Source organism: Hemitrygon akajei, chromosome 3, assembly GCF_048418815.1.
Source record: "Hemitrygon akajei chromosome 3, sHemAka1.3, whole genome shotgun sequence".
Lineage (NCBI taxonomy): Eukaryota > Metazoa > Chordata > Chondrichthyes > Myliobatiformes > Dasyatidae > Hemitrygon > Hemitrygon akajei.
The window spans coordinates 176,336,011-176,363,278 of NC_133126.1; the positions used below are offsets into that span (position 1 = coordinate 176,336,011).

The 27,268-nt window shown below is 43.2% G+C and overlaps 1 protein-coding gene across 4 annotated transcripts in view; it reads left to right on the top strand.

Moving 5' to 3' along the window:
- Positions 1-27,268, top strand: part of nyap2a (neuronal tyrosine-phosphorylated phosphoinositide-3-kinase adaptor 2a) — a 206,021-nt gene that overhangs the window by 131,875 nt on the left and 46,878 nt on the right. For 3 of the 4 annotated variants that reach the window (XM_073041419.1, XM_073041418.1, XM_073041420.1), the window contains exons 5-6: positions 14,023-14,244; positions 18,455-18,558. In XM_073041419.1, coding sequence (XP_072897520.1) covers positions 14,023-14,244; positions 18,455-18,558 — 326 coding nt within the window. Of the gene's footprint in view, positions 1-14,022; positions 14,245-17,554; positions 17,726-18,454; positions 18,559-27,268 lie in introns of those variants that run through there. The other variant, XM_073041421.1, reaches the window with a different exon arrangement.

Below are 27,268 nucleotides of genomic sequence, written 5' to 3' on the forward strand. Positions count from 1 at the left end.
GTGAAATTGAATACGTGACCACCTAACTCAGCAAACATAGTACTAATTGACTCATATACATTGAAGTGTACTTCACAGCTTAGGTAGTTCTATTCGCCTATAATGATTCTGTGTTAGCTACTGTACAGAGCACTTTGACACAGGAAGCCTAGAATCATAACCGGAGGAATGCCTAAGAGTAATAATTTATGGGTGCCATTTGCTCCCACCAAGCAAATTAGGCCACCTACTCTGCTGGAGAAGATAGAGAACTCACACCTCAGCCAGCCAGCTGTAAGGACCACTTGCTATCACCTTGACATTGATATGAGTCCAGGCAAACACTACCCCCTTTTACTAACGGTCCATCCACTTCGGCATTTGTGAATATTTTGTGCAAATTGGTTTTCCAGCGATCTGCAGTTATACAAAACAACGATGACATTTCAAAAGGTAGTTCATTAAAACTGAAGTGCTTTACATGTCCTAAGGATATGATCAATGGCCACGTTGTTAAGTGTCCCTTGTGTACTCATGTACAATCCTTATTGAGGAGGACACCTGATGTAGTTCAGTGTCATTACCCGAGCAATAACAACTCTTATCCCATCAGCTATGGGCTCTGATGCCAATGAATATACCAGGATTAGTGTCTTTATATACACCTCATTGTACACCATGAAAATTGTAGATTGCACGTTTGCCCAATACTGATGTACGCTAATGCTTTGGGATAAAAGCTGGAAACTACAGACAACTGAAATGTTTACAACAGATGCCTAAATCTATGGATTCTCCATCATTCCCATTAATGCAGAAATAACGCACCAGTCAGCATCTTCTAAGCTCCATAAACAGCCATCTGTCACCATCAATTTAATTCTGAAGGTTATGAAAAAATTCACATACTTTGCAAACTTAGTATTTAATCATGTTCTCAAGAGTTGCTGATGTAAATGAAAAAGGCAAACATGACATTTGATCAGCTCAGAGACTTATCCAGGAAATAGAACAGAGCTCATTTTGAGATTAAAGAAAAATATCTAGAAAATCTGCACCTCAAAAGACACGTTAAGCCAACCAAGTACAGTGAATCATGTATATTTTGTGAGTCATCGAAGTCATAGAACGCTACAACACAGAAACAGGCCCTTTGGCCCATTTAGTCCGTGTTGCCACGCTATTATTCAGTCTAGTCCCATCAATCTGCACATAGCCCCCCATTGCTCTCCCATCCATGTACCTTTCTCTTAAACAGTGAAATCAGACCTGCATACACCACTTCCACTGGCTACTTGTTCCACACTCTCACCACCTTCTGAGTGAAGATGTTTCTTTTAAATATTTCTCTTTCACCTTTAACCCATGACCTCTAGCTCTAGTCTCACCCAGCCTCAGTGGGAAAAGCCTTCTTGCACCTATCTTACCTATACCTCTCATAGGGATAGTTATATAGGTATTATTACAGGTGTGGCACACCATTAGTAGACCGGGCTACTAGCGCAATATTTAGCAGTAGACCAAGAGGGATGAATCAGTGATAGTATCTAGTGGCAGATTGTCTAGAGGATTGGAAAGTGTAAGGAGAATCTGGCTGTAAGATGATCAATGCAACAGATTACACGGCATGGACCTGATTAGGCAAGTTTCCTTAAGTTACACTGAAATAAGCCTCCAGAGCATTGTGAACAAATCCTGCATGAGCGTTTCGCCATCTCCGAGCCAGGCATGCACAGCTGAATTGGACAGGAACGCCGTTGAAGATGCATCGGTTAACATTCAATGCCAGTGCTCATGGTTAGATTTCTCCATGCAATGTAGTCTTCGGTTTGATTTGATTTGCTCTGCATGAGAAGAAATAGCTGATAAACTGGATATAACAAAGGCTATGGGACATGGCAGCATCCCAGGTGAAATCCTCCAGAGACACAGAGCTTCAAGCCAAGCACTTCTAGAACAGATACAATGCTGACATCTGTCCAACAATGTGGAAAACTGCCTAAGAATGTCATTTTCACAAAAGCAGGATGAATCTATTCTGAAACAAGATAAAATCTGCAAATCAGCAGGCCAGGCAGTATCTATGGAAAAAAGTATAGTCAATGTTTCAGGCCGAAAACCTTTGGCAGGATTGGAGGAAAAAAAGCTGAGGAGTAGATGTAAAAGGTGGGGGGAGAGGGAAGAGAGAAATACCAGGTGATAGGTGAAATTTGGAGGGGGAACTAGGAAGTTGATTGGTGAAAGAGACTGAAGGCCATGGAAGAAAGAAGAAAGGGGGGTGGGGGGAGGAGCACCAAAGGGAGATGATGGATGGGCAAGGAAATAACATGGGAGAGGGACAAGGGTGTGGGAAATGGTGTGGGGGGGGGGGAGGTTGGAGGCATTACTGGAAGTCTGAGAAATCAATATTCATGCCATCAGGTTGGAGGCTACCCAAACAGAATATAAGGTGTTGTTCCTCTGATGCACCATCAATAACTCTCGGAGACGGGAGGCAAACGATAGGCTTTTATTAGCTGCAAGAGACCACGATTAGCAGCAAGAAACCACCACACAACATCCTAGAGACTGAGGGAGGAGCAGTGCCTCCAATCGCCTTTATCCAGGGGTCTGTGGGAGGAGCCACAGGAGCAGTCAGCAGAGGGGCGTGTCCAGACAGGTATATGTAGTTCACCACATCCTCCAACCTAAAATCAGTCCACAGTCAGCAGTAACCCACTCTCTGGTGACCCTTTGGATTTCACCAAGGCCACTCAGCTCCAGCTTCATCACAGCATTAGCCAGACATGGATCAAACAGCTGAATTCCTGAGGTGAGGCCTGGGGGCTGCCTGCCTTTGACATCAAGATAACATCTAGCCATGTATGGCACCTGCAGTGTTTCCATAACTGAAGTCATACCTCACAGAAAGGAATGTGGTTATGGTGGATGAAAGATAATAATTCCCAGCCTAGAACTTCCCCGTAGGAGTTCCTTAAGGCACTGACATATAGTAGACCTTACCAATTCCAGCTGTTTATCCAATTACAATTACAATCAGAGAACATACTGTATATAGAATATAGAACATAGAACATCACAGCACAATACAGGCCCTTCAGCTCATGATATTGTGCTGACCTTTTAACCTACTAATCAAACCCTTCCCTCCTACAGAGCCCCCTATTCTCCCCATCATCTATGTGCTTATCTAAGAGTTTCTTAAATGAACCCTAATGAGTCTGCCTCTACCATCATCCCTGGCAAGCATCCACCAATCTAATAAAAAACTCACCTCTGACATCCCTCCTGTATTTTCCTCCAAGCACATTAAAATTATGCTCCTTTGTATTAGCCAGTTCCACCTTGGGAAAACATCCCTGGCTATCTATTCAATCTATGCATCTTGTATACCTCTGTCAAGTCTCCTCTCATCCTCCTTCACTCTAAAGAAAAAGCCCTTGGCCACTCAACCTATCCTCGGAAGATGTGCCCTCTAATTCAGGTAGCATCCTGGTTAATCTCCTCTGAGCCCTCTTTAAAACTTCCACATCCTCCCAATAATGAGGTGACCAGAACTGAACAAAGCATTTCAAGTGTGGTCTAACTAGGGTTTTATAGAATTGCAATGTTACTTCGCAGCTCTTGAACTCAGTCCCCCAGCTAATGAAGGTCAACGCACCATATGCCTTCTTAGCCAAACCATCAACTTGTGCAGCAACTTTGAGAGATCTATGGATGTGGACCCCTAGATCCCTCTGTTTCTCCACACTTCTAAGAATCCTGCTATTAACTCTGTATTCTGCCTCCAAAGTTGACCTTCCAAAGTTAATCGCTTCATGTATGATGAAATAATGGTGAACCTGATGCTGCCCTTATCCATCTCAAACTCTACATATCAAAACAGCAGCCCCGCACCAGTTAACCACCTCCCTCAGAACTCCAGATTCCCGTGCCTGAATTCCAGTAACCCTTCAAGAGCATGAGAATCGTTAGAGAAACAACTTATGTGCTTACTGTGGAGCAGCCGATCACCCGTGCATCAAATGCCCTCTGTGTCCATCAAATGGCATCGTCAGGTGGAGATGGGGTACCTTCTATATGATAATCATTGCCCCCCCCAATGTCCCCTCGTTCTAGCACCATAGCCCGACTCACACTCTCTGTCATCCTTCACACCATGATGGCTTTAAACGCACAGGAGGTTCTGGTGGGTTCTGGCGCAGTAGGAAACTTCCTGGACTGGGCTCAGTGTGTGCAGGGTGGACTCCTTACCGAACCTGTCTCTCACCCCTTCTGCATCACGGCCATTGATATATGCCCCAGGATGGTCAGAGCACGTGCATGGCTTATACATATGTAGATCAGAAAGTGCTGAAATCCCATTCAGTTCCTCCTGATTGACTCACCCAGCACTCCTCTCATCTTGGGTTACCCCGGCTCTCCACCCATGACCTTCACTTCACCTGGTCATCCAGTTCGCTTCTGAGTTGGGGACCCACCTGCCTGCAACCTCAGCTGACCTCATTCCATAAATCAATAAAGGTAAACCCTCAACTTCACCAAACTCCCACAGGACTTAGCCATCTCCTTCAGTAAATGGGAAGCCAGCAGCCTAGCCCGCCTCACAGACCACATAACCTACTCCCGAGCAACGTCCCTCCCCAAGGTCCTTTGTTCTTCCCCTCCCCCCCTGAGATCCAAGCCATGAATGACTACATTGATGAAGTGCTACAGCTCAGCTTCATTCGACCATCCCAGTCCCTAGCCAATGCAGGGTTGTTCTTTGTCAAAAAGAAAGATGGATGTGTTCATCCCTACTGTGGACTCAATCAAATCACCATTGAGAACCGCTACCCTCTTCTCTTGATGGATAGTATATTTGAAATACTCCATGGGGCCCATATCTTCACCAAATTAGAACTATGGAGTGCATACAATCTGATCCTCATCCACCAGGGTATGAGTGGAAAACAGCATTCATAACCACGCACACAAAATGCTGGTGGAATTTCAAAATTCCACCAGCACAAAATTTCTCCACTTGCAGATTGACTCTTTCTGACTGATCATTGGTCAGATAATAGCCAGAGGACAAACTTGTTGAGGCTTGGAGGGGAGAGCATGCACTCTGAAGCACTCCATCAGCCCACCTCACCCTTCTCCAGCCATCCAGGTGCACGGAGGACTCTGAATTTTTTGCGACACCAGTTCAGGTGGTCCACCATGATTGTAGATGCACGTCTGTTTGTCACTGCCTGCTCTCAACATGCGCAGTCCAATTCCTCCGAACAGCAGCCCAATGGGCTCTTGCAGCTCTACCAATCCCTCAATGCCCATGGTCCCACATCATCATGGACCTCATCACAGGTTTGCTACATTCCAATGGGGCCACAATAATGATATTAGTGGTGGAACAGATCTTCAAGACAGCCCACTTTATTGTCCTCCCCAAACTTCCCTCAGCCACTGAGAGGGCAGACCGGTTCTCCAACATGTAGTTTGCCTCCATGGTTTCCCTCAGGTCATTGTGTTGGACTGAGGCCTTCAATTTACCCCCTACTTTAAGCAAGCCTTCTGTCCTCCCCTCCAAGCCTCAACAAGTTTGTCCTCTGGCTATTACCTGACCAATGATCAGTCAGAAAGAGTCCATCTGCAGGTGGAGAAATTTCTGCAATGCTTCACTACCTCTACACATGGAAGAAGTAACTGATCTGGGCTGAGCTGTCCTACAATCTACACACCTCCTCTGACATAGGCATGTCACCCTTTGAACTGTTCCATGCCTACCAACCCCCCACTGTTCCCCGTATCAATCCAGTCACTTACCACCGTCCCTCAGGATCACACCTATCTTCTACATGTCCTGTCACAAGCCCGTTGTCCATGGACCACTTAATCCACCTGAGCCTGCATCTGCAGAACTTAGGATGCTGGAAAGTGGTCCAGTGTACACGGTTCACTGGTTGATAGATTTATGTTGTGGATGGGGTGTGGAATACTTGGTCGACCTGGAAGGAGGAAATGTCTTGGGTGCCATCCAGTTTCACCCTGGATCCATCATTCATCAAGGAGTCCATCCTGAGTTGCCAGGAGCCGGCTGTAGGAGGGGCCATCCTATCAGGCCTACACTGGCAAGCACCAGCTAACAGGAGTCACCTGCCACTCATTTCCAGCTCAACAACTGCAGCCTATTTAAGGCCAGCACTGATCCACAATCCTTGTTCACCCTCTAACCAAAACCAGTTGCTCCAAGCCTTCAGTCACCTTGTTGTGTTAAGTATGCATTTCTCTTTTGTTTTGTGGCCCCTCCCAGCTTGTTATTTTGCAGTTTATTAGCCAAGCCTCCTCACTGAAAGATACATTGAAATGCATTGTTTTGCATCCAATCAGTGAGGATTATGCTGGACAGCCTGCAAGTGTTTCCAGGTTTCTGGCACCACCAGAACATCTCCTGTACATCTAGCCCTAACCCTAACAACTAACCCCTCCCATACATCTTTGGAGTATGGGATGAAACCAGAGCAATTACAGGAAACCTATTCAACCATGGGGAAAACACACAAATTCTTTGCAGTCTGTGTGGGAATTTAATCCCAATTGGACACAGTAAAGTGACGTGCTAACCAATACACACCTGTGCTGCCCATGAGGTACCAGAAGGTGGAAACAATGGGCCAAATGAACTCTTTTTGCGCTTCAAACTTCAGACCACCAGAAGGTAGGACAAGCTATTAAACACTGAACGACAAATGTGATGAGTTCACAAGTGAAGCAGGTTAACAGCCTGCAATTGAGAATCCCCCACAGAGGGCTCTAGACTGACAAATATGTTTGAATAGGGACCAATCTAACAGTTTGAAAAGACCGTAAGACCATAAGAAATATGAACTGGCCATTTGTCCTGTTTTCAACCCCATTTGTTCTCCTGCCTTCTCTCCATAACCTTACTAATCAAGAACCTTTCATCCTCCACATCTACCAAATGATGAGTCCTCCACTGCCATCTGTGACAATGAACTCCACAGACTCACTACCCTCTAGCTAAACAAATACCTCCTCATTTTTATTCTAAACTTATCACATCTTTATGTCCTGGGCTCCATTAGCTGATTGTATCCCTTTAAGAATCCTTGAAATGAACTTGTCTGAGAGCAGGTATGGTGTGACGAAGTCATCATTACAACGACAAATTCAATAACAAAAAGTACACTTGACTAGAGATTTGCCTTGAGTGTTCTCTGCCTCTATCCACTGGGATCACTGTATGTAAAATAAAATGTAATCTTAGTCCCTTTTGGGGACCTATTTCTCAATTTCAAACAATTGAGCTTTAAGAATTGAATAATAAATCTCCATTGTTAGGGTGAATACAAATGCTACCATATTGACTAACTTCAGTTGGAGCTGTACTGCTTCCTGCTTTTTGTTTAGATGCATGAATAATTCTATTATCTTCATTATTTTAAACCTGCAGGGGATGTGAATTTCTGTTGCACTTGCACAGAATGTTCTGTGACACAGATCTGCATGTGCAAGCAGAAACACTGAACAGTAAAACATTTTCTTTCAGCATGACCTGGCCTTTAGATTTCTGCCCTTAGCCTCCTAAATTATTCACATGATTGCCAACATAAGCTCCTAAGCATAAAGGACATAGAGAGAGTAAATACAGGCAAGCTTTTTCCACCAAGTTCAAGTTCAAATTCAGTTTATTATCATTCAACCATACTCATCTATACCGCCAAATATAACAACTGTACGTATGTATACCCCGAAATGAGACATGTATACCGCCAAACGAAACAATGCTCCACTGGACAAGGTGCACAATACAGTACATATAATTCATGCACACAACATAAAAAGTAATATTACTACCAGTGAATTAACAAATGACAAGGTGCATTTATGACACAAGTTACGGGCACTTCATAAGCGATGAGATTTATTGGAGTTCAGTCGTCTCTGGAAGACAAAGCTGTTTCCCATCATAACAGTTCTTGTTTTAATGCTACAGTACCATCTGCCTGATGATAGGGGGGGTCAGAGCCTGTCAGATGAATGGGACGGATCACTGACAATGCTAAAGGCACTGTGTATGCAGGGCTCCTGATAAATGTCTTTGAGTGGTGCACCAGAGACCCGAATGTATGTCTCAGCAGTTCCCACAAGCCCCTGTGAGGACTTACGGTAAGATACCTTGTAATGCCCATACGAGATGGTGATGCAGCTTGTCAGGACACCCTCAATGGTGATCCTGTGAAACTTAATTAGAATGGGGAGGGGGGAGGGGCTCACCTGAATCAGCCTGCTCATGGAGGAGGAGATGCTGCTGTGCTTTCTTGACCAAAGAGGTGTTGAGGGAGCAGGTGACATCATCTGTTATATGCACTCCCAGGAACTTGGTGCTCCTAACTCTCTCCACAAGAGGAGCCGTTTATGTGCAGTGAGGAGTGGTCAGCCTGAACCTTCCTGAAGTCAACAGGTATCGTTTTGATCCTATCCATGCTGAAACTCAAGTTGTTTTGTTCAAACCATTCTACCAGCTGCTCTTCCACCTCTCTGTATGCATTCTCATCCTCATTGTTGAGGAGGACAACCACTCTTGTGTCATCAGCAAACCTGATGATTCAGTTTGGACTGGATCTGGCAGTACAGTCATGCGTAAGCTGCAGGCAGAGTATGCAACCCTGTGGGTTTGGATGCACCTATGATGGATATAAAGATGTTTCTACCAACACGAACTGACTGTGGCCTTTCTGTCAAGAAGTCCAAGATCCAGTTACAGAGAGAAGTGTTGAGACCCAACGAGGACAGTTTACCTACCGGCTTCTGAGGGATAATCATGTTAAATGCCAAGCTGATAAACAGCATCCTGATGTATGAAGCACCATTTTCCAGGTGGGACAGGATGGATTGGAAGACAGAGGCTGCGACATCATCAGTGGATCGATTTAAGCAATACCAAACCGGGAAGGATCCAATGTAGCAGGATGATGGGATTTAATGTGATCTATAACCAGCGGCTGAAAGCACTTCATGATTGTTAAAGTCACTGCCTCTGGGCAGTAGTCATTAAGGCAGGTTACTATTGCCCTCTTGGGCACCAGGTATGATGGTGGCCACATTGAAGCCTGACGGGACACTGAACCGTTCCAGAGAGATGTTAAAGGTGTCTGTTAGAGCCTCTGTTAACTGGGCTGCACTGTTCCTCAGCACCCGACCAGATATCAGGACCCACAACTGTACGGGAATTGACTCTGACTCGTCAGCTGTGTTGAAAAGAGTGCCTGGTCCTTACGGGCACATTGTTTTGTGCATCAAACTGAGCGTAAAAAACATTCAGCCTATCAGGAAGGGAGGAATCGCTTCTGTTAACATGCAGGATGGACTTGTAGTCTGTTATGTTCTAAATGCCTTATCACAAATGCCTCATGAATCTGGTGTTACGGAAATGGTGGTATATTCTCTGTCCATACTCTCTTTTGCGTTCCTGATGGCGTAGGAAAGCGCAGATCTTGATGACCTGAGAGCTATCTTTTCCCTCCATCTCTCACCCGTGTTCAGATCTCTGCTGTCAGCCTTGGCTTCTGACCTGCCCTCACATAACCATGTTTAGTAACGGTGACATCCTCAGTGTAGTCCTCCGTATAGCCAGACACCAATCTCCCATATTCATCGACATTCATGTGATGGTTGTAGGTAGCTGCCTCCCTGAACGCGTTCCAGTCCATGTTTTCAAAACAGTCCCTCAGTGCTGAGGCTGTTCCCTCTGGTGAGGTCTTTATCTCCCTTTGAACTGCTTGACTTGTTTAATCAGTGGTCTGCATACAGGAATTAGCATAACAGATAAGTGGTCAGAGTATCCAAGGTGGAGGTGGGGAGCAGCTTTGTACTTGCCAGGGATGTTGGTAAGAGGAGAGGATTGTTGGGTGGCTTGGCTTGAAGGGCCGGAAAGGCCTATTCCATGCTGTATGTCATAAAACAATAAATATTAAACAAGCCAGGTCTAAGGGGTTCTCGCCTCTGGTAGCAAAGTCAACGTGCTGCCAAAGCAAGGCTGTGTTTAAGTAAGCGTGGTTGAATTAATCAGAAACAATAAAGAAATTATCAGGATGCGTGGCTTGGAAGTCACTGATGACATCATAGAGCTGACGCAGTGCTTACCCAGCATTAGCATGGGGGGGTGGTGCGGGGCGATGTATACAGACAGAATCACAATAGCAGTGAACTCCCTCAGTAACTAGAAGGGCCTGCACTTCTCTAGTAAGGATTCTAACAGAGACAAACAGTGGCTTGTCACCACCGAAGCCTTCACACACCAATTCCTATTAGCATAGATACGCAGTATGCACCTCTAGCTCAGGTTTGCCAGAGATCGAGGGAATTCTGTCAGACCAAAAAGAGATCAAACCCTCTAGCAGGATGGCCCCTTCAGGGATGGTATCCTGGAGCCACATTCCCATCAGAATGAGCCTGCAGCTGTCTTTCATTTCACGTTGATTCAGTCTCAAACGTAGGTAATCTGGTTTATTTTCAAGCGGTTGAACGTTTGAAAGCGGGGAGTGTTGGCATGCAGGGTTTCAGCTTTAGTCTTGCATGAATACCAGTGTGCTTTCCACAGTCCTGGTTGCTTGCACACCGCTCCCAACGCCTTCTCCACAGGGTGGCTGCAGCAGGCGATGACGCAGTACTCAATAAACCTGTGCTGCAGAGCAGAAGTGCTATCCAGCAACTCAACAGTGAGGTAGACCAGCAGCACTTGGTGTTCTTAATATCCTGCAGTGCCTTGTGATCATAAGAAAGATGTTAAGGATGAACAATTGCACCATTAGTTGGAGCCGGAGTGGCCGCTGCAACTGGGTGCACCGCCATCTCGCGCACAAAAAGAAACTGTGCTGACGTTGGGTTAGACTAGAACAAAAGGTCATGGATTAAAGGTGAAATGTGAAATCTTTAAGGGGAGCATGACGGGGAGCTTCTTCATTCAGAGGGTAGCACCAGCGAAAGTGGTGGATGCAAGCTAGATTTCAATATTTAAGAGAAATTCGCATAGAGATATGGATGAATGGGGTATAGAAGGCCATGGTCCTGGTGCAGGTTGATTGGACTAGACAGAATAGTAGTTCAGCATGGACTAGATGGGCTGAAAAACTTGTTTCTGTGCTTTAGTGTTCTATGTCTGGATGACTAATATGTTCGGCAATCAAGCCTCCATAATGATCATGTGTAAGGAATTCCAAAGGTTCACCACCTTATGAAAAAAGAGATCTCTTCTCATCTCTGTCTTGAGCAGCCAACACCATTATTTTGAGGCTGTGACCATTGATTATAGACCCTCAGACACAAACGTCCTGTCTCATATTTGTGAAACTTCACAAGAATTTTGTTTGTTTCAACATGAGATCAGCTCACATTCTTCTAACCTCAAGAGAGTACAAGACAGCAGTTGGAAAATATAACTTCAAGTAAGTAATTCTGGAATAAAAAGAACATGTATCGATATTAGTGGCTGTATGGCATGTTAGGCCTATTGTCGTTGGAGAGTAGAGGAATGAGAAGAGATTGTGTCTATGTATCTGGTGGGATTGGCAGCCTGGGTGATGTTTCTATTGTGGAGGTCTCTGCAACTTGAGACTATTATGTTCAAATAACAAGTCACCAATGTGGGGTGGACAAAAAAAGGAGTTTTCTTCTTTTCAGGGGCTGTGTGTTCTCTACTGCAGAGAGCTGTGGAAGCAGTGCCATTAAATGGCTACAGATGAGAGTCATTTAAAGAAAGTGGAACTCAAGGGTATAGGACAGGACAAGATTTGAGCAACCGCGATTTTATTGGTCAGTGGAACAAGTTCAAGATGTTGGTCAGCCTATTCCTGCTCCTGTCTCCTATTCAATGGTCTTACAAATTGTTATTAAGACCCAACAGATTCATTCAGGTCTTTCAGGTCCATCCTTACACAAGTATAGTACAGTATATCTGGTTGACATATAACTGCTTTCTGAATTCACCCCAGTTTGGTAATGACCATTGGCCTATTCCTACAAAACACACATCCCATGAATAGATGGATCCAAAAAAAAATTGTGACATGGATAGATACAGAGAATGAGGTGGATTGAGTGGAGGGCGGCACAGTAGCGTAGTGATTAACGTAATTCTATTACAGTGCCAGCAGTAAGATCAAGTTTGGATTTCCGCCACTGCCTGTAAGGGGTTTGTATGTTCTCCCTGTGACCATGGGGGTTTCCTCTGGGTGCTGCGGTTTACTGTACTCTCATGTTCCAAAGATGGACGGGTTAGGATTAGGAAGTTGTAGGCATGCTATGCCGCCATCAGGAGAGTGGCGACACCTGTGGGCTGCTAACACAATCCATGTTAATCTGATTTGAAGCAAACGACACTTTTCACCATATGTTTCGAAGTACAGGTGATAAATAAAGGTGATCTCTAATCTTTAATAGGTGCCTAATTGCCAGCATAGACTTGGTGGGTCAAAGGGTCTGTTTCAATACTGTACAACATCTTCATTTGTCCTTCTTCCCCACTTTTTTTTATCTTCTTGCAATTTTCTAAAATAGCTGGTGAAGAATATTTGGTTACTGTCTGCTGATTTCTGGAAATACAGTAAGTTCAAGTTTAACTGTTATTCAACTATACAGATAAATGCAGCCAAATGTTCCTCTGAGTCCAAGGTGCAAAACACAGTACAAACAGCCATACACAGCACGCATAATTATGATAGCAGAAAAACAAACAGCTACAAAAGAAAATATAAAAAATATAGCTCATGTTCTCGAATGTCATGGCCTATGGATTGATGGTGCACAGATGTTGTCCTGGAGCCATGTTTCTGCAAAACAAGCTCGTAGCAGTTCCTCATCCTGCACAAGAGCAGTCGCAGATGAATGCAGTCCAACTTGTCATCCACTGTCTGAACGCTGGGGAGCAACAGCGATGGGAGGCACCAGCGTGGAATCCAACAGCACGCATTCGGCTCTGGCATCTCCTTCTCTGGCGGCCGCCACAGATGAAATGAGGCATGAGGGCCTTGCCTATGCAACAACCAAAGCAAAGCAGCTCACCCACTGTTAGTCTCAAAATGAGCTGGTGAATCGGACTCACTGTATTCTACATTACCAAAGTCCAACAGAGTCTTGCGATCACAACAGAAGTTCAAAGTGCAAAGTAAAATTTATTATCAGAGTACATACATGTCACCACATACCACCCTGAGATTGTTCTTCCTGTGGGCATACTTAGCAAACCTGTAGAAGAGTAACTGTAAATGTCCAAGACAATCACCCACACTATCCATTAGATCTGCGTGCAGCCTCTGACATCGTCTTCCGTGGGTGTCTGAAGCAGACTACAACACGATGTGCAACAAGTGCGGCTTCAACGCTATCCAGCACCTTGCTAGTGGGGTGGATCTGCAGAACTTGGTGTTCTTAATATCCGGCAGTGCCTTCAGTCACGAAAAAGAACATAAGAACATAAGAAATAGGAGCAGGTGTCGGCCATCTGGCCCGTCGAGCCTGCTCTGCCATTCAATAAGATCATGGCTGATCTGGCCATGGACTCATCTCCACCTACCTGCCTTTTTCCCATAACCCTTAATTCCCCTACTATGCAAAAATCTATCCAACCTTGTCTTAAATATATTTACTGAGGTAGCCTCCTCTGCTTCATTGGGCAGAGAATTCCACAGATTCACTGGGAAAAGTAGTTCCTCCTCATCTCCGTCCTACATCTACTCCCCCAAATCTTGAAGCTATGAAAAAGACATAAAATACTAAAAATTACAGCTTTGTTTGGACCTAGAGGAGCCACTGTATCCGAGAGTGCCGCCATTTTACCGGAATCCAATGCTATTTCTTACTGAAGTAACATTGATGATATCGACTTGACCCACACTGACATGCAATTTTGGGCTATCTCAGCTTGCAGCATTCTCCTGGAAGAGTCACTGATGACTCTTATTTCTAATTTGGACATTGATTCTGACTTTGGAGCTGGAATAATTCAGAATCTCATTTTTTTTTTTTGTCTTTTTCTTACAGAACCAGGAGAGGACCAAAAGGGACGGAGCACCAGCACGGAACCATTGCCAAAGGCGGAGAGCCGAGAGAAAGGGGCTCATGGTGCTTCAGGAGAACCAATCAAATCTCAGGAATGGGATGGTAGCCCTGGACCACCAGCACCAGTGAGCAGTCGAATGGGAAGGTCCTCAGTTAGCCCAACTCTGTTAGCAGGGCACAACAGTTCAGACACCATACGTCAAGGTAACTGAATAATTGTCAAACCCAGTGCTCACCATTATATGAATCTAACTAAAGCAAATACAGGGAATGCTGGTAACAGCCAGAAGGTCAGGTAACACCTGACAGCGGGTAAAACGGAGTCAGCATTTCAGGTCAAGGGTCATTTGTCTGAACTGGAAAAGTTGAGAAAACCTGCATGTTGTTTGGTTATGGGGGGAGGGGAGAGTGGGAGAGGACTGTGATGGGGTGCAGTGAAGATTTAAAATAAATTGCTGTACGGGAGCATCCCTGGTGTAAGAAGCCTGAGGTAATGTTACAAGTAGATGAGCATCCATTAGAACTGGTCAATTTTGACACAATCAGGTAACACTGCCTCATCAACTCTTGAGATCTCCCATCGACTGTCACCAACCTCATAGTTCCCTTACTCTGTACTGCTTGTTTCCAGCTCCTACCCAAGATTCACAAGTTGACTGTGCTGGTAGACCCATTATTTCTGCCTGCTCTTGCCCAACTGAACTCATGTCTCCCTAACCCAGCTCCATTCTATTCCCCTTAGTCAGTCCCTTCCCACCTACGATACATCCGTGACACTTCACACGCTCTTGATCTCCTCATTAACGTTCAATTTCCTGGGCCCTGACCGCCACATTTTCATCACGAAAATCTAGTCCCTCTACAATTATACCCCCTATCAAGAAGGTCTTAAAGCTCTCCACTGTTTTCTCAACAACAGCCCAACCAGTTCCCCTTCACCATCACCCTCTTCAGTCCAGACTGAACTGGTCCTCACCCTCAACAATTTCTCATTCAGCTCCTCCCAATTTCTCCAAACACAAGGGGTTGTCATGGGCACCTGCATGGGTCCCAGCTGTGCCTGCCTTTTCATTGGCTATGTGGACCAGTCCACGTTCCAAGCCTTCATTGCTAATGCTCCACAACTTTTTTGGCGCACCATTAACAGCTGCATTAGTGCTGCTTCGTGCACCCATGCTTATCAATTTCATCAACTTTGCCTCCAACTTCCACCCTGCCCTTAAATTCACTTGGTCTATTTCCAACACCTTTGTCCTCTTTCTCGATCTTTCCATTTCCATCTCTGGAGACAAACTGTCTACCTTCATCTTTTATAAACCTACCAAATTTATTTATTTGTTTATTGAGACACAGCACAGACTGGGCCTTTCTGGCCTTTTCAAGACGTACCGCCCAGAAATCCCTTATTTTAACACGAGCCTAATCATGGGACAATTTACAATAATGAATTAACCTACTAACCAGCACGTCTTTAGACTGTGTGAGGAAACCAGTGCACCCAGAGGAAACCCACACAGCCACAGGGAGAACGTACAGGCAGCGGGAATTGAACCCGAGTCGTCTGTACTGTAAAGCATTGTGCTAACCACTGCGCTACCGTGCTGCCCACGGGTTTTCCCATGGCCATTTTGACTGCACCTCTCCACTCCCGGTCTCCTGTAATAATGCTAATGCCTTTTCTCAATTCCTTCATCTCCGTCACATCTGTTCCCAGGATGAGGCTTCTAACCTCCCTACCTTTTCCTTTCAACATCTCAACCATAATTTTTGAGCTCCTTCATTTGCTTTAGTTCTGTGAATTAATACGTGGAGGCTTTTTGCCACAGCTTCACAAAATGTCATCGGCTAGAAGAGACTGAGCTTATAGTTTCAAAGTTTGTGAGGGAAAAGTGTCACTGTTTTGTATCCATGAGGGTGAGTGTTTAATTGATAGCACATTTTTGGATGTGGCCACTCTTCAGTTCAAAGACAGACAGGCAGAGAGGGAAGCATAGGCTGGTATTTACTGAGACCTTGGCGGGTAGTTCACTCACTCACCAGTGAATACGAAGGAGCCTGAGCCAAGACTTAGTACCAGAGGGTTGTTTAGCTGTAGAGGGGATGGAGAGGGAAGAAAGTTCAACACATCATTAATTACAAGAGATTCTGCAGTAAGAGAAGCAGACAGCCTCAGATATGATTCCAGGATGGTATTTGTCTCCATAATGTCAGGGCCAAGGACGTTGCAAAACTACAGCAAAACCTTTTTGAGCGGAACAATAAACAGTTTCTTATCGATATTGCACTAGTGGCACAGATAAAATAATGGGTGAAGTCATGCAGCCAGACTTTGAAGTGTCAGGACCATGACAGCAGTAATTTCTGGATTATTTCCTCTGTCTTAGGAAAGAAAGTGTAGAATCTGGAGGGGAAAAAAAGACAAATTTGTGGTTGGAGAGTCGGTGCTTTAATTTCTTCAGATATCGGCACCAGTTCTGAGGGAGGTGAGACCAATACAGGTTGCTTGGAGCTGGAGCCGATGTTTTAGTTTGGATGTTTATCAGTGGTGTGGAGGACCAGATAGCTTGAACCATTTGGGCACCAGTCAGTAGCATCGAAATTGCATGCAAAGGGTTACAAGCTATCACTTGCACTAGAGGATGAAATAGTACAGGATTACATTTGACCATACAAAGAGAGAACACAAGAAGGCCAAAGATTGGGTTTTGGCCCATTTTATAATTACACATTAAACAAAACTGAAGCTCAAAATGTTGCAAATTTTCCTAATGCTATTTAGTGTTACTAACTTGTATTACTAGCAAAATATTGCTAATATTATTTCTGCTCCCAGCAGGAAACAGATTTTTGTTGAGACTTGATCAATATTTACAGTATACCAGAGTTCCAGTAGACAAGATTTGTCAAGAAAAAGACCATGAATGCCTCCTAAATATTCCTGATACACAATACTCAGGAAAGGCATGAAAGGGAAGAAAAAGATGAGAGAGGTAATATTAATCTAGGTGAACAGAACAGGGTTACATCAAGGTGAATAGCACAGTACTAAAGAGAGGACAACCTGGTGTAACAAAAGACAAAATCCATTTGGGTAAGGTTGAGAAACAATAGAGCCAATGTGCTATTGAACTTTCAAGAATGGTCTTTCTACCATCACCTAGCCCGAATGATACAGTGGAATTAATTTACAAGACACAAAACCTGTGGCGTACTGAAAATAGGTGAGACAGATTAATTGAAATGAGAATTTTATATATAGTTGTAAGAAAAATAATTATAGGATATGATGAGAAGGGAGGGATTAGGATCAAGATTACACTTACATAATGCTGGCACAGACTTGATGGACTGACTAGTCTAATTTTATATTATAACCTTTCTGTAACTCTACAACTCACCTGTTTCCACCCAGTTTGGTTAGAACAACCACACCCAGCCTGGGAAAAATAACAGGCTGGAACTTGAGGATTGCTTTTGATCAATACCTTCCTGTATTTTGTGTGTTTTTGTTTAGGTGTTGGGACGGTATGGAATACCCGCCTTTTGAGAAATATTGGCACTGAACAAAGGGATGTTTTTAGGTTTATTCCCTAGGCAATGGAACTCTGGGAATCTCTTAACAACTCCAGATAAGACAACAATTAACAAATAGGCCCTCAGGGCTCATGGCAAGTATTAGCAAAATCTGGACATTATGAGCTTCAAAATATTCAAGCTAATTTTTATAACCTTGATGATATGTTTGATTTAAGATTATATCTCTGTGCTAAACTTTGGTCTGTAAAACTTTCAAAAAAGTATGATAAACAGTTATAGATAAATTCATGTATATGAATGCCTTCCTTCTGTTCGTTACCTATGAAAGTTAAATGTTAATCCAGTAGAGTAGTCGGTAGGAGAAAGTGACCCCACTGATAGCCTAAGGGTCTGTTTCTATGCATGTATTTATCTGTGATTCTACCAGAAGATATTCGTGCAGTATTGGGAATTTCTGAGGTGTATTCATCACATGAATGTTTCCTTGGAATCACTTCTCCTTATTCAAAACTATTACTGTTCCCAGAGCTGGAGAGATCATTGGATGGAGTGGGGAATGAGGAGGTAAGCTAAATTTGGGTGATTGGTCATGAATGGCAGAACAGGCGCAAGAAGCCAAAAGGCCCCTCCTGTTCCTAGTTTTTATATTTCTCTATTCTTCTACAACTTGGGGTTAAAAATGGCTTAATTTCCTCTTTCACATTTGTAACCTTTCGATGTCAAGCCTTTGGAATGGGACATGGACCTCGAACCTTGAACCTCGTGAACACAGAGGCAGGAGTGAACCAGAGACGAGAAGAGAGACAGCATAAAGCAGCTTTCATCAACTGCAGCTGTGAGCACTCACTTCTTTTCTAATCCCTCTTTACTCTTACAGAGTCAAAGACGAGCTGCAAGCTGGGCCGATCTGCTTCAACTTCAGGTGTGCCTCCTCCATCAGTCAGCCCTCTCAGGCAGTCCAGCGAGCCGCAACAGAGCCAGGTACCATCGCTAGCCAGTCCAGAGTGACCTCATGGTTCAACATGCCAAAAACAAAAATTGTCACATGTCTGTCATTCATTGTATTGCCAGCTTGTCGCTGTCTCCCTCTGTGTCAATCATGGGCAGAAGTAGGTTTTCAAAAGGCAGGACACACTCTGTGGCACATCTTTCAGTCTTTCCTTTTTTAACAGAGAAAAAAAATCATCCTGTAATATCTGACTGTGAACAAGATGTACTCTACATACATAAATATATAGACTTTTCTGACTTCTTCATTGTTTTATGTGTGTTTTAGCAGATTTGTATATCTTTAAAATGAACAAATCTGATAAAAAATGTCTCCGATCTCTCTTTGCTGGTGTACATTTTTTTCTTCACTGTGTTGTCATAAAGACTTGCAGTGCTGTGCTGTTTTGTTGCTAACTTGTACATCTTTTAGTGCAGTCGATCTTCTTTGTTGTTGTTTCTTGGTCGTTTTGATGTGTGTCTATTCTTTTTGTGATCACATCACATTTTGTGTACATTGTCTTAATTAAAACTGCAACGGACATCTCACAAAAGGAGTTGGGAGCACTGAAAATTATTGTAATTAATATTTTGTTGGGTTACCTGTTAAAGGTCGTTAAATGGACAATATTCCAGGAAAATGATGGGACTTCAATGAGAACAATATAATGAACAAACTCTCGGTTATTACAACACACATTCTGTGACTAAGTGTTCAAATATACTTTACTCACAAAAGCAAACATGATTTCAGAGCTGGCCTCTGGCCCCAAAGGTATTAGTAAAACTTTTAGCAAAGCTTATGAATCCATTTAGTAAAACAGTTTGTCTTATGCTTAAGACAACATTTGATATTATGAGATTCAATATCTTAAACAATAATTAAAAATACAGGAACCCAAGTAACAATAATGTGATCTAATTGATTCAGTCACATTAAAAATTTTACAGTGTACTGTACTTACTGTAAAATGTCACGTTTTTTGACATTTGATCTCTTTATAGTGAATGTTCAAGTTGAATATATGCACTTTGACAGTCAGGGATCAGATACAAATAGTGTTAGCAACCAATGTACAATCTTTTTTAATGTCCTTGTGACAACCCAAAGGCAGACACATACCCTGTAGGAATGAATGTGATTGAGTTGAATTCAGTGGAAAATTATCATTTGGGCTTAAGAGGAAAATCCTTTAACTCCCTTTGATCAGTCATACAGTGCCAAAGTTTATAAATCGAAAAAATAGTCCATCCACTGGAGAATACATGGCAGAAACAGTAAGTAATCAAAATCATTTTGAAAGGAAATAAAGAAAGGGAGTTTGTTTATATTTTTAGAGATTATCATATACATGAAGGAACTTGCTCCTGGGGAGCTAACAACATTGAATCAATATACCTCCTAAGTTTTAGGCATCCTTGTAACTGACTTTCAGTCTTCTTATATTTCTTTCCACAAACTGTGATTGAATTGCGTTTTGAAGTCTTTGTTCTCTTTGAGTTTCCTTTTCATAAAACATCTATCAAGCTATCAGCAAAAGAGTTGGCAGCCTCAGTGTAAATGGAAATCTGGTGCTTTCTGTAGCATAAGCTAAAGTACCAGTTTTATGCTGAGGAGCAGGTGGAAAACCCCTCCCAGCACCTGATCAGGCTGAAAGAGTACAGCGGAGCATGGGAAAGAGAAGACTTTAAAATGGCCACTCAACTATCCTAACCAAGCAAGATGTTCAACCAAAGATTAGTACCCAGTTTACAATGGACTCCTAATTGCAATTTTAGAACTGAGCAAATAGGACACAAAACTAGAGTGGGTGGGGCACATCTATTGGTTTGATTAGGATCTGCAATGTACTCATAATTAATATATGCTTTACCAATGTGGGCATGAGTGTATGCAAACTGACATTGCTTTGGAAATGTGAAGAGTAGCCAATCATGGTACAGTGCTAATTTGGTGCCATTCTGAAGGCCTCTTCTACAGAAAACGCTGCCACTTAAAGATGCATGGCAGTACAGATGATAAGCAATAGGAAAGATTCCATCATTATCCCTAATCTGATTTTCATAATCAGTAAAATTCCAGCTCAGGTGAAGAGTTTTATCCCAAAATATCACCTGTCCTTTTCCCACCTTTTATGTTGCCTAACCCTCTATCTTTTTGTGTGTTGCTCTAGATTCCGGCATCTGCAATCTTTCATGACTGTGGTATAACTCCACCATGTTCAGAAATTCCAGTAGCTCATCTTCTGGCTCATTTTCACTCATTCCTGCACATAACATACTAATGAGGGGAAATTAGTTTCTCTGCTCCCTTTAAATTGACTAGATCCTGGTGCCTGTGTACCTCACTAAATTGGAAAAATTGGATAGGCTGGTACTGCTTTGCTCTGGGATAAAGGCGGGTGGGCCATGACCTTATCAAACTACATGATGCATAGATAGGGTGGAGGACTCGTAAACCGGAGGACGTAGATTTAAGGTGAGAGCGGAAAGACTAAAAGGGAGCTTGAGGACAGGTTTTCACATGGAGGTTGGTGAGTACATGGAATAAACTGCCAAGGGAAGTGGTAGAGGCAGGTACAATCACTACAATTAAAAGCTATTTGGACAAGTATGTGGATAAGAAAGGGAGGTTAAGGGGAATATGGACCAAACACAGGCAAATGGGACTAGCATGTTGACATAGAAGAGGTACGCGGCAGGGCGCGCTTCCATGCTGGATAGCTCTATGAATGACACTGAAGCCCCATTCTCATGTGCCCTTGGAATTCACTGGTTTGCTAGAAAAATGCAATTGGTTAACATCTACTGTATAAAAAGGTGATTCAACAGCATGTTAAAATGTTAATAACATCAAACTATCCAGAATATCTGCCAGACCAGCATCTCCAAAATCGTAAGACTCTCTTAACAGAGGGTTTCTGTACACAAAAAGAACTGGATGATTTGACCAAATGGTTTCTATTCTTTTTAGGGTTGATTCAGTTGGCAATTCCTATGAAGAGTTGTAAGGCAGCTACTGAAGGAAGTTTCTGACTTTAGAAACCACTTGTTCCTCAGACACAAATGCAACAATAGGGACTTCTTTTTCAGGACAGTTGAGAGAAAAAGGAGTCAGCATGAAAAGTAGAAAAATTGCAGGACAGGAGGCCTATTTTCTTCAGTGACAAACCATAAGAGAGACATCTGTACTTAAATAAAACATTTTGGAAATGGGAGCAGAAGCAGGACATTTGGCTCTTGAACCCAGCCTCACTATTTATTAGCATCATGGCTAATCTTCCATCTCAGCTGCATTTTCCAGTGTTACCTCCATTTCCATTAATATCCAAAATTCTATTGATCCGTTTTCAATTAAATCAATGACAATAAAGATGCCTTCTCTTAAATCTCATATTTGTTGCAGCTACAATTGCAACTTCATTGCAGAGAAGCAACTGCATTGCAAGTGACTACAAGCTAATCATGTTAATGATTTTCCTTCTGCTTATACATTTGATTCTGACCAGATTTTGTTGCAGCCTTTCTAGTTTGGCTTTTGACCGTTTCCCATTAGCTCTGTCTCTTCCAAGAGAGCTCCATTCACTTCTGCCGGACAATCAGAATAGCAGCACATGGTTTGATGGGGTTTTCAAGTTTCCTCATAAGTACTACTCATCAATGGATGCCTGCATATTTTCAGAGGAGTGCTGAATGTCAACACGTTCCTCCTCTATAACTTACAGTGTAAACATAAACTCTGAATCGTGCCGTGCAGGTCAATGTCTAGTGGATTGGTAGCAATTATAAGATGTAGAATATAGAACAGTACAGCACTGTTCAGCCCTTAGGTCCATTCACCTACTCCAAGAGCCATCTAACCCTTTCTCAGACATAGCCCTCCCCTTTTCTTTCATCCATGTGCCTATCTAAGATCTTCCAAATGTCCCTAATGTATCAGCCACCACCACCACCTCTGGCAGCACATACCACTCACCCACCACTCCATATAAAAAACCCACCTCTAACATCCCCTCTATACTTTTCTCCCAACACCTTAAAGTTATGCCCCCTCATATTAACCATTTCCACCTGGGGAAAATGTCTCTGGCTGTCCACTTGATCTATGGCTTTTTATCATTTTGTACATATCTATCAAGACACTTCTCATCCTCCTTCCCTCCACAGAGAAAAGCTTTAGTTCTTTCAAACTATCCTTATAAGACATGTTTTCCATATCCAGACAGCTTTTCAGTAAATCTCCTCTACACTCTCTCTAAAGCTTCCACATCCTTCCTATAATGAGGTGAACACATTAGTTGAGACCAGAACTGAACTCAATATTATAGGTGTGATCTACCCTGGGTTTTATAGAGGTGCAACATTCCCTCTTGAACGCAAATCCCTGATTGATGAAGGCCAACACATCATGTGCCTCCTTAACTACCCTATCAACTTTGAGGGATCTGTGGATGAGAACCACTAGATCGTTTTTTTCCTCCACACTTTTAGAATCCTGCCATTAACTCGGCCTTCTGCCTTCAAGTTTGATCTTCCAAAGTGAATCACTTCACCCTTTTCTGAATTGAATTCCATCTGCCACTTCTCATCTAGGCTCTGCATATTGTCAATGCCCTTTTGTAACCTATGACAGCCTTCTACACTATCCACAACACTTGGTGTCATCTGCAAACTTCACCCTTTCACTTCCTCAACCAAGCTAATTACAAAAATAACAAAGGGCAGGAGTCCTAAAACAGGAGCACCACTGGTCACCGACCTCCAGCCAGAATACGCTCGATCTACTACCACCCTCTGCCTTCGCTCGGCAAGCCAATTCTGAATCCATGTAGCAAAGTTTTGCTGGATTCTAAGCCTTTTGGCTTTCTGAATGAGCTTACCATGGGGAACTATTATTTGCTCAGCAATTCCTTCATGATCAGTAGCACCAAGCCTGATGTATAGTCACAGTAGTACGTTGCGCTCTTACTTCAGTGAAAAGAATGTGATAACAAAATGCAACATTACTATATAGTCTGACACCTATAATGACACCTGACATTACTGCATAGTCTGTTCAGCATTAGTGGTTGTGGAGGAAATCTTGGCAATGAAGACTTGGTCCTGTGGAGATCTGCTTTGCTAGTTGAGCTTGAGCCATTATGACACATCGATAGCTGACTAACTTCCAGGAAAAGTTATCCACATGGCTCATGGCTTTGATACAATTTCACACATGTGAGCTGAATGCAATAAATAAAAGACAGGCTGACAGATGACATATTAAAAATAGCTTTAAAACAAAACTTTCATTGTGTGGATTGTTTTGGAGAAGCCTGGCACAATTTGGATGTCAGGATGTGTGGTGGTCTGATACATTAGTGCAGTGGTTAAGAACTTCTATCCAGAGCCCAGGGCTATTGATCTGGAGTCATAAACTTCAATCCCACTATGGCAAGTAATAGTGGCATTTAAATTAAGCATTCCTGGAATAAAGAGGTTAGATTAATTTATGCTTCTCCTCTTCAATGCAACTGGATCCAAATCAATTGGTAAGTGATAAAATAGCTGCTGCAATGTTATTTTGCTGCATTTAACACAGCGCCTGAAGCTTGTTCAGGTACATCTAACAGAGTTTTACTCTTGTGCTGATCTCACGACTGCCACGTTTATTGTGCAGCTTTCTTCTTGGAATGCTGCACACCTAATCTAATCACATCTTTCTGCGAACAACTTACAATTTAAAGTTTTTCCCTATGAAACAACACACACCACCGAACGACACATCTGAAAAACCTCTCTGCACAGCAGAGGGTGACAAATTCCACAAGATCCTGCCCACTGAAGACACGGCTCATGGCAATTCCTTAGTTGCCATCGTGGGATTTGACAGTTCTGCACACTTCACACACACGTGAGCAACATGCCTATTTATAAAGGCCCATTTGGCACATGACATGTGGCTATATCCAGAATGCAGTATTTTATTAATATTGCACTGGAAAAGGCTTCTATATGCCTATTTTTTGTGCTTAGGTCCAACCTTATAGAGTCATAGAATCAGATAGCACAGAACTGGGCCCTTCAACCCATCATGTACCTGCCAACCATTAAGACTCATCTATACCAATCCCATTTTCCAGCTTTGGTCATTAGCCTTCTACATTCATCTAGATTCGTCTTAAGCATTGAAAATGGCTCTGCCTTCACAAGCCCCTAGAAAGTGTACATAGGATTTCAGCCAACTTCTGGATGAAAAGATTCTTCCATTTAGTCCCTCTAAACCTGTTAACCCTTACCTTGCATGAAATGATGCCAACATGTCAAGCCCGGACTTCTCAACTCCTCTGCTCAAGTACCTTGGTCGACAGCTGCTGACCACTGCTCCCTCTGTCTGAACTTACCCCAGTCCTCAGATCTCACCATCATCGTTCCACCTCATAACCACCCTGTTCCCCAGTCACCCATCTCCCAAGGTCCAACACTAACCTACCCCACTCAGAATCATTGATTACCCTTCATAAATCCACAGCCAACCATTTTCACATCTCACCCAAAATTGCAGGACCTGATGCCCTAATAATTTCCCCATCACATCACTCACCTCTGTACCTTAACCCACAAACAAAACTGTTGAATCAAATTTCCTCTGGTCAACAACCATCTTCCCCTTCCTGCCCTTCCAGTCATCACCGCTGGCATATGCATTGAGGCCATGATTTGTCCAGAGAATGTAGAAACTACCAAGTATATACAGCAGAAAATATAGACTGTAAGACCATAAAATACAGGAGCAGTATTAGGCCATTAGACCCAACAAGTCTGCTCCACCATTTCATCATGGCTGATCCAATGCTCCTCTCAGGCCCAATCTCCTACCTTCTCCCTATATCCCTTCATGTTCTGACCAAGCAAGAATCTATCAACCTCTGCCTTAAATATACATAAAGACTTGGCCTCCACAACCGCCTGTGGCAGTGAATTCCACAGATTCGCCACTATCTGGCCAAAGAAATTCCTACTCATCTCCGTTCTAAAAGGATGCCCCTCTGTTCTGAGGCTGCGCCCTCTGGTCTTAAACACTCCAACCATAGGAAACATCTGCTCCACACCCATTCTATCAAGCCCTTTCACCACTTGATAGGTTTCAATTAGGTCATCCTTCATTCTTCTGAATTCCATTGAGTATAGGCCCAGAGCCATCAAAGGGCCTTCCTTTGACAAGCTGTTTAATCCTGGAATCATTTGAGTAAACCTCTTTTGAACCCTCACCAGTTTCAGCACGTTCTTTCTAAGATCAGGGGCCCACAACTGCCTACAATACTCCATGTGAGGCCTCACCAGTGCTTTATAAAGTCTCAACATTACATCCTTGCTTTTATATTCTAGTCCTCTCGAAAATCATGCTAATATCGCATTTGCCTGCTTCACCACAGACTCAACCTGCAAAATTAATCTTTAAGGAATCCTGCACAAGGACTCCCAAATCCCTTTGCACCTCAGATTTTTATTTTTTATTTCTCCACTTAGAAAATAGTCAGCCCTTTCATTTCTCCTACCAAAGTGTATGAGCATACACTTCCCAACACAGTATTCCATCTGCCACTTATTTGCCCATTCTCCTAATCTGTCTGAGTCCCTCTGTACCCTCTCTACTTCCTCAAAGCTACCTGTCCCTCCTCCTATCTTCACATTTTCACAACAAAGCCATTAATTCCATCACCCAAATTATTAACATATAATGTAAACAGTATCAGTCCCAACACAGACACCAGCGAAACACCACTGGTCACTGGCAGCCAAACAGAAAAGGCTCCCTTATTCCCTCTCTTTGCCTCCTGCCAATAAGCCACTGCTTTATCCATGCTAGAATCTTTCCTGTAATAATACCATAGGCACATAGCTTGCTAAGTGCCTCATGTGTGGGATCTTATCAAAGGCTTTATGAAAATCCAAGTACACTACATCAACCAAATCTCCTTTGTCTATCCTGCTTGTTATTCAGACCATAAAACCATAAGACATAGAAGCAGAATTAGGCCATTCAGCCCATTGAATCTGCTCCACTATTCCATCATGGCTGATCCCAGATCCCATTCAACCCCATACACCTGCCTTCTCGCCATATCCTTTGATGTGCTGACCGATCAGGAAACTATCAACTTCTGCCTTAAATATACCCTCAGACAGCCTCCACTGCAGTATATGGTGGAACATTCCACAGATTCACTACTGTCTGGCTAAAAAAATTCCTCCTTACCTCTGTTCTAAAAGGTTGCCCCCTCAATTTTGAGGCTGTGCCCTGGATACCCCAACCATAGGAAATACCCTCTCCACATATACCCTATCTAGTCCTTTCAACATCTGGTAAGTTTTACTGAGATCCACCCCATATTCTTCTAAATTCCACTGAGTACAGGCCCAAAGGTACCAATCACTCCTCATATGTTAACCCCTTCATTCCTGGAATCATCCTTGTGAACCTTCGCTGGACGCTCTCCAAAGACAACACATCCTCTCTGAGATATGAAGCCCAAAACTGCTGACAATACTCCAAGTGCAGCCTGAGTAGTATCGTATAAAGCCTCAGCATTATCTCCTTGCTTTTATATTCTATTCCCCTTGAAATAAATGGCAACATTGCATTTGCCTTCTTTACCACAGACTCAACCTGCAAATTAACCTTCTGTGAGTCTTGCACGAGGACTCCTAAGTCCCTCTGCAC